We start from the raw sequence: 8,688 nt of genomic DNA on the forward strand, positions 1-8,688 counted from the left end.
CAGTTCCTTGTGTTGTAGGGACCCCCAAACATTAAATTATCGCTACTTCATAGCTGTTAACTTGCTACTGTTATGAATTGTAATGTAAATATCTGAGACCCTCAAGGTGGTGGCGACCCACGGGTTTAGAACCGTTGTTCTGAAAGCGGTGAGCTAAGATCCTAGGGAAAGTCTGATCTTCCCTTCTCTTCATTGTCTTCACCAGACCTTGGGCCTCATCTACAGCTGAGGCACATAGCCACCCTCAACTCCAGAATTAAGGACTCTCTGTAAAATGGGTAGTGGGAGAAACCAAGTAAAGGACTTTTATTCTAAAGTAGAAGTCACGGGAAACTAACTGTCCACGAGGAAGTCAGGTGGAGAGTGTGTATTGTGGCCACCTGGCTGGACTAGGACGCTGGTGGACACCCTCAAGTGACAGGGGTGGAAGTCACAAAGGACCAGTTTTCATTCAGCCTAGCAGGGCTGGCCACCCAAGTACAGATCAGACCACAGAGGAAAAGTTATCAGGAGGTGACCTACAGTCCTGGCCACCTCCTCCCAAGTAAGAAGCCTGCTGTGAAAATGCTTAGGACCTTAGCGCTTGCCCTGTTTGCCAGGATTTTGATAAAAAGCCAAGTCGCCACACCTGTATTCCTCTGCTCCTCAGCACCCAGATTTCCCAACCATTTACTTCACAGCTGTGACTCAGGAGCCTTGACTCTTAAAATCAGCTAAGATAAAATCCACTGGGTGCAAAAGTACAGAGGATCTGTGGGTGGGCTGTGAAGTCGCAAACTGGCGATAATGCAAAAGGATGGTTATCGGTACAGAGACTGTCATGCTGGCTTCTGAAGCCCCAGTCGGGTGTGTGGAGGGAATTACCCTCTTTGCATAGGTTTTGTTACATATCACTTCAAGTAAATTCAGCTGCCAACTGTTCAATTATAGTCATTAAATCCTAATAGTTCTCTATCTTTGCATTTTTCTCTTTCCAGATAGCACAGCTGAGGAAACAGAGACAACAGATAAGAGAGGTAAATGAGATTTGGGTCTTCCTTTGGGAGATAAAAAGAAAGTTTCTTTGAATCCAGTTTTTGGGAGGAATTGTATTCATTCTGGGATCTCAGTCAAACAAGAACAGAAAGGACCATCTTCCAAAACAGAGATGATGGGTTTCCTCTCTTCCTTCTTTGTCTCCTTTCTCTTCTCCCTCCCTTTCTCCCTTGCTTTTTGAAGTGCTGGGAATTGAACCCGGCACCTTGTGCATACTAAGCTAATGGTCCACCACTAAGCAACATCCCCAGCCCACTTTTAACTTGTTTACTTTGAGACAGAATATCACTTAAGTTTTGCCCAGGCTGTAGTTCAGGCTGACATTGAATATAACTCCCCTGCCTCATCTTAGGTCTCTTTCTCTCTCTCTCTCTCTCTCTCTCTCTGACAGCTGTGGAGAATGACAACATATCATAGTTTACTATAACTGTATTATATTAAAAAGCTGGCATCCTTGTTCTTGTAATGGACATAATTTGTGGTTTTTCCCACTTAAATAATGTTGCTTATAGGTTTGTCATACAGAGCCTTTTTTATGTTGAAATATATTTCTTCTGTTCTGAGTTTTCTGGGATTTTTGTCATGGACCAGCCATAAAGAAGCATGCCCATCAACAGTGAAGCTAGCAGGTTATGTGTGATAAATTCAGAGACTCAGACATCTCTTGATCACAAGACGGGATTAGAGCAGAGCTGGGGCTGGGGCTTGGTGGCACGGTGCTTGACTAGCACACTCAAGGCCTGGGTTTGATCTCTGCACCAAGAAGAGAAAAATGTCTCAGTGCTTCCACGCTTGACTCGGGCTCCGCTGTGCTTGGGAGAAGAGCAGAGCGCACTCTCTGCTGAGAGCAGCAGGACGATGCCGTCTCTTGCGTCTGCTCTTCCCAGGCCTCATGGTTCTTTTCTCTTCATTCAGATGGCTTGGCAGTAGTGACCCTGGTTGGAATCATAGTTGGCGTCCTGTTAGCCATCGGCTTCATTGGAGGGATCATCATTGTGGTTATGAGGAAAGTTTCTGGAAGGTTCTCGTAAGTAACCTCTTATCCCCATGTGATATGTGAACGTTGGCAGTCTGCTCACCACTCAAACCTCTGCATGCGTAGAACCACTGCCTCGTCGCCTCCACTGGGGCAGATGTCAGCATTGGCTGTAGACTTTTCTAAACACACAAGCAGAGCCCAAGACTGACTTCCTCTGTGGTCTGAGGAGATTGGATCTCTCGTCTTAGTTTTCCGACTACCCACACTTGAAAGAAAATCAAAACCAAGTTTGGTGTTTTTTTTGTTTGGTTTTTTTTTTTTTTTTTGGCTTTTCGAGACGGGGTTTCTCTGTAGCTTTGGTGCCTGTCCTGGAACTAGCTCTTGTAGACCAGGCTGGTCTCGAACTCACAGAGATCCGCCTGCCTCTACCTCCCAAGTGCTGGGATTAAGGGCTTGTGCCACCACTGCCCGGCCCAAACCAAGTTTTAACTTGTTCCCTAATCAATCTCCTTGCCCTCCAGCCATCAAAGACAGGTGTGCTGAGGGGGAGAAAGCACCTGTCGCAGAGGCAGGCCTTCGTTCTGATGAGGACCTGCACTGTGGGTGCACTGTGGGTGCTGTGGGGGGGTCTTTTGTAGTTATCACTCCCTTACACCTGTCCTGCACACCCATCACACAGGTCAGGTCGTTCTATCTTCCTGGCATTGGCTTTAGGAGGGAAGAGCCTTTCTTCTGGCTAAGCTTCTCTCACAGCGTTCCAACTCAGCACGGGAGTGAAACCAGAAATCTGATGGGCGGGGCGGGGAGAGGATGAGTCGTCCATGGCTGGGAAGGACAGTGACACACAGCTGCCAGTGCATCGTGTTGGAAATGTCTGGAGTCCTGACCCCGCCTGCCTAAGGACTAGGTGTGGAGGGGAATACCTGGGAACTAAGGGCACAGGCTTCTGGGACTGAAACCACAGAAAAGGGCAATAGGCTCAATGACTATGGGGCAAGGGAATGATTGGTCCCAATAGTTAAAGAAGCAATAATTCTCTTTATTTTCACAGGCCCTAAAGAGCTGAACAGATCAGGTTGTTCTCCCAACATATCTGAAAATAAGGGCGCTTCCAGCGTCCCCTGTTCCCCATCTTCTGCTTGTGGAAGAAGATGACCCATGGAATGCCCACCCCACTCACAGCCATGGTGACTCCTCCGCTTGCCGAAGTACCAAAAGGAAAGATACATGACAAGCCACGGCCCCTCGAAGCATATGCCTTTGGAAAACAAACATTCTTAATATAAATTTTATAATAAATGATTCAAAATACAACATGCGTGGAAAATGAAGCGAAGCTACGTAAACTGACTTGTTAACCAAGACAGCATCACCAGTTGATGTTAGCAACTGTAACCATGGCTTCATCCTGGCCATTCCCTGCTACTGCTGGGATGCAAAGGAATCTGGAAATGTTTATTGAATCTGCAGAGCCGTTGGCTCAGTGTTACTTACGTCAAAGAGGCACGGGCCTGCTGATATGTACACATTCCAGCCTGGATTGGGGCGGGGGGGGTGTTTAAATATGTTTGAGTCATCGAGCTGCAAGTGTAAATTTATAATCAGGCATGGTGAGCAGCCCCTTAAGGGAGCCTGGTGGACCGTTTCAGAAGCATCCATTGTGGCTTCAGGTCCTGGAGGGTACTTTGCTGGTTACAGTTCTCTAAACCATCTCTAAGCCATGGTGACTTGAGGAGTCATGTCCTCACCTCCCTACACTCAAACTTTTGGATGGTTTGATTCTTTCCATACTGTGAAGGCCTTATTCCAGATGTTGAGAAAGCTCTTGGATGTCACAGGATGCCAGAGGCTCAGCAGCTGTAGAACCAAGCAGGGAACTTGGTCCTTAAGCACAAGAGACTCCTGTGTGTGTTTGGTATAGAAGATAAACTGACCAGTTTCTAACATCTGCCTTCTGTTTCTGAAGAAAGACAGGGAAAGCAAAAAGAATAGTTGCTCTTATGTGGATGGGTGTAAAGGTCTGAGTTTAAAATAAAAGATACTTCTAGTCTTTGTGACATACCACATCTTCCTGTGACTTCAATCAAGAAGATCAAAACGATGAGACCACAGGGGTGTCCTGCCTCTACCACCCAACTCGGTACTTCTTCTTCTGCACAGTATTTAACACTGGCCTGGCCAGATGCTCTTTTAAGACTGTGATTATATAATCCTTACATCCTCTAGCCTAGGAAGAGTTCACAAGATGCAGAGAAAAGTAACCCAATGTGCCTGTGTGTTGACCCAACCCAGCTGGCCCAGCAGGCTGCCTATTTGCACATCAGCGGGGCCGGGCTGGTTAAAAGAGCCTTGTGAGTCAAATTGTAGTGTGAGTGGTCCTCCTCCTCATCCGTCAGATTCCAAACTGGAGCTAGGAACAGTGCCCTTTTCTTCTTTCTATCCTCTCCCTTCCCACTTCCACCTCCACCCCCCCCACACCTTCACCCTGAAAAATAGCAGCCCAACTCAAACTATACCCCAGAGTCAGTGCCTGCTGGGACAGGGCTGTGGTGTCTCGGTCACCTGTGTTGGTACTCAATACAGTGTTGACATCTTTTCAAATAAAACATGATTGTGTACAAACACGAGTCCAACCTCTGTCTGAACACTTCCGCCGAGAATGGATGTTATTTCTGCTAATGTTATACAACATTTACTCGTTTTTGGTTTGGTTTGGATTTTCAAGACAGGGTTTCTCTGTGTAGCCCTGCCTGTCCTGGAACTTGCTTTATAGACCAGACTGACTTCGAACTTGCCACATGCCTTTTAAACCCAGCTACCTGTTGACTTAATGGAAAGAGAGTATCCATGGTCACTGGAAGTTTATTCCCAGGAAAGAAATGTAACCATAGCGTTCATTAATCTCTGCTAAAGACGAGAGGCCAAGGCCAACAGGACAAAAACTAGGTGGCCTCTTGAGTCTTTTACTCTCTCTGATCTCAGGGTTAGTGAGGTCTTGCCTGGTCCTTCCTTTCTCTGCATTGTAAAGAAAAGCCAGGTGAGGAACAATTTTATCTTGCCCGTGAAACTCAAGGCCTCCCTATGAACCCAACTGTAGATCCAGAGCTCAACTGTCCAAGAACTGGGTGACAGAAGGGAAGGGCCCACAGACATGGACAGCTGTGTCTCCATCCAGAACCCACTTCTCACTTGTTCTTTTGACCTGGAGACGGCCCCAGTCAGGGGACTAGTCCCTCTGTCATCTGTCCCTCTGCATCTTACCACCTTGCCAGGATCCTGTTGTTGCACTGTTGACCTTCTACAAGCCTATGATCACTTATAAAAGTTGAGGGTTAGTAGTAGTTACATTCTGCCCCTTTCAAAATAGGTGAAGCTTGGGGAGCCGGGCGATAGTGGTGCACGCCTTTAATCCCAGCACTCGGGAGGCAGAGGCAGGCGGATCTCTGTGAGTTCGAGACCAGCCTGGTCTACAAGAGCTAGTTCCAGGACAGGCTCCAAAGCCACAGAAAAACCCTGTCTCGAAAAACCAAAAAAAAAAAAAAAAATAGGTGAAGCTTGGGGCTGGTGAGATGGCTCCGTGTGCAAAGGCGCATTCTACACAAGCCTGAGGATGTGAGTTTGGTCCCTGGAACCCAGGGGAAAAGGAGAAATCTGATTTCTCTTGCTTCCACTAATTTTCACATATCACCCATAATAAATAAACATTTAAATCAGTAAAAATAGGAATTAGCTATCCCTTATATATGCCTAGGATCATAAGTATTCAGACTTTTTTTTTTGCGGGGGTGAGGGTGTTGTTTTGAGAAAAACTTATATTTTAAAAATTATTATATTTTGTGTGTCTATGTGTTTTTGCAGCATGTCTATTTGCACTACCACTGCCTGGATGGAGCCCACAGCAGCCTCCTGAAGAGGGCATGGGATCCCCTAGAACTGCAGTTACAGATGGTTGTGAACTATCAAATTGGTGTTGCGGGCTGAACCAAGGTCCTCTGGAAGAGCAGCCAGTGCTCTTAACTGCTGAGCCATTTCTTCAATCCCTTGAGACAGATTCTTGTCTTGTGACTTAGGTTGCGCTTGAACTCAATCCTCCCACCTCAGCTTTCCCAGTTCTGAGATTATGTGCACTATGCCTGGCTCCAGACATCAGAAAATGGAATATTTTCATAGTCCCAGTTGACCATCCCTAATCTGAGATTGATATCTATGACACTCCAAAGTCTTGAATGGAGCATCATGTCAACTCAAAATACTTCTGTATTTTTTTTTAAGCATTTCTGATTTCAAAGTTTGAAATGTTTGACCTGGCCTCAGGTTTTATTCAGTTGGGGTTGTTGAGTTTGCAGAACATCAGAATCCTGGGTGCCTGCTTCCCTAGAGACGGCTGAGATTTTGGCCCATCCATTGCTTTTTCTTTTTTTTTTTTTACCCCTTGGGCGGGCCATTTAAAAACCTTTAGGGTTCATTTGTAGTTACTTCTGGAGACTGTGAAGAAAGCTTCTCTTGTCTCATGGAAGACTAGGGACACTTCCTAGTCTCACACCCCCAAAAGGAAAGTGGGGCCTCCTGTTTGTCTCATGTACATTTGTCTTCCAGGATAAACGCTCCCAAGGGAATGCTGGAAAGCAGAGCGACGGTCTGCCAAGGGTGTGGGATGTTTAAGAAAACAGCTTTGTCTTCTCCTCCACCCTGGACATCTGGGCTGGCGGTAGTGATGAAGTTCACTTCTATTGCTCTAATCAGTCCATTGTTCGGCTGTTCACGGTGTCTCATGCCTGTACTTCCCGAGCCCAGAAAACTGAGGCAGGAGGAGCATGAGTTTGAGGCCAGCCTGGGCTTTATACTGCGATGCTGGATCGATTCTCCGCTTCCTGCTCCACGTTTGTCTTCTCCAGCAAACCTTAAGGTTCACTTCTGGAGTTCCTCGACTCGGGCACGCTGCTCTCCAGCTGAGCAGGTGTCTGCTCAGTTCCCAGCTGTCCCTTCAGCCCTAGAAGCAGTGGGTAGCACATAGCTAGTGGACAGTCCTCCTGCCCTCTGCAAGTATACCACCCTCTTCCTGGTCAGATCTTCAATAGAAGCTCATCATGACTGCAAAGTTAAATGTCCCCATCCCCCTCCAGTGTGAACTGCTTGTGTCAGGGATCCCGAGCTAGGATATATCTGAACATACCACCACCACATTCCAAAAGTGCTCCAGTGGTTATAAAACAACCAGGGCGAGGGGACTCCTATATGAGACCATGGTACCTATATCACAGACACCCATACAACATATTGCAGTAAAAGCTGCTTGGTTCTAGGTCTAGGTCCAGCTTGTGTGCCAGCTTCTCACACCTCCAATACAGAGGAAACTGCTCATTTTGTGTCCTTAGACTTTATTTTATTTATTTATAATTTGGGGTTTTTTGAGGTAGGGTCTTTCTGTGTACCCCCAGCTGTCCTGGAACTGTCTATATAAGCCAGGCTGGCCTCCAACTCACAGAGGTCCGTCTGCCCCTGCCTCCCAAGTGCTGGGATCAAAGGTATGTGCCACTGCATTCTGCTTCCTTAGACTCTTAATGATTTTGTTTTTATTTGTGTGCGCGTGCATGTGAGGGCAAATGTCTGTGGAGGCCGGAAGTGAGTATTAAATCTCCTGTAACCAGAGTTAACAGTCGGTTAGGAGTTGTCTGACACAAGGTGTTGGGAACCAAACTCAAGTCTTCTACAAGACTAGAAAGTGCTCCTATCCCAGAGAACCTAGACAACAATGAGGACCCTAAGAGAGACATACATGCATCTAATCTACCTGGGAAGTAGAAAAAGACAGGATCACCTGAGTAAATTAGGAGCATGGGGACCATGGGAGAGGGCTGAAGGGGAGGGGAGAAAAAGGGAGGCGAGCAGAGGAAAAAGTATAGTTCAATAAAATCAATAGAAAAGAAAAAAATCTATTGTTCAATAAATTTGTATTAATGCATAAAAAAGAAAGTGCTCCTAACCATTGAACCATCACTTTAGTCATTTAGCTTTAATTAATTAATTAGTTTGTTTATTTATACATACATGCTGTATGTACGCTTGCATGCATTTTAAAGGCAGCACCCCAGCGTGGCATCAAACTCGATATGTAGCCAAAGATGACCAAGAACTTCCATGTTCCTCCTGTCTCCACCCCTTGAGTGCTGGGGTCAGAGCTGTGAACCACGATGTCCGCTGAGGATCAAGGTCAGGGATGGGGGCTGGAGAGATGGCTCAGTGGTTAAGAGCATTGCCTGCTTTTCCAAAGGTCCTGAGTTCAATTCCTGGCAACCACATGGTGGCTCACAACCATCTGGAATGAGGTCTGGTGCCCTCTTCTGGCCTGCAGACATACACACAGACAGAATATTGTATATATAATAAATAAGTAAAAAAACAAAACAAAAAAAAGCTCAGGGATGTTTTTCATTCTAAGAAAGCACTCTACCAACATGTTCAAGATCTGTGGTCTCGCCATTAGTCCACAGTCATGCGTAATCCCTTCGGCCAATGGAGAAACGGGAGCCCTGTATTTTAATTACGAACTGCTTAGAGCATATGGAGAATACAGACCAATGGGAAAGTCCTATTACTCCTATTATCCATTGTAAAATAAATGATCACACAGTCTATGTAATTATCTTCCAGAAATAAAAACTTGTCTGTATTCT

The 8,688-nt window shown here is 46.1% G+C and overlaps 1 protein-coding gene across 2 annotated transcripts in view; it reads left to right on the forward strand.

Annotated features, from left to right (window-relative positions):
• Pdpn (podoplanin) overlaps positions 1 to 4,632 on the forward strand; it is a 41,347-nt gene extending 36,715 nt beyond the window's left edge. Inside the window, exons 4-6 of one of the 2 annotated variants that reach the window (XM_005352878.3) lie at positions 978 to 1,016; positions 1,951 to 2,062; positions 3,066 to 4,632. In XM_005352878.3, the coding sequence (XP_005352935.1) occupies positions 978 to 1,016; positions 1,951 to 2,062; positions 3,066 to 3,072 (158 nt within the window). In that variant the 3' untranslated portion in view covers positions 3,073 to 4,632. Of the gene's footprint in view, positions 1 to 977; positions 1,017 to 1,950; positions 2,067 to 3,065 lie in introns of those variants that run through there. The other variant, XM_013348287.2, reaches the window with a different exon arrangement.
• The last annotated feature ends 4,056 nt before the right edge of the window (positions 4,633 to 8,688 follow it).

This window comes from Microtus ochrogaster, chromosome 10 (assembly GCF_000317375.1).
Source record: "Microtus ochrogaster isolate Prairie Vole_2 chromosome 10, MicOch1.0, whole genome shotgun sequence".
Lineage (NCBI taxonomy): Eukaryota > Metazoa > Chordata > Mammalia > Rodentia > Cricetidae > Microtus > Microtus ochrogaster.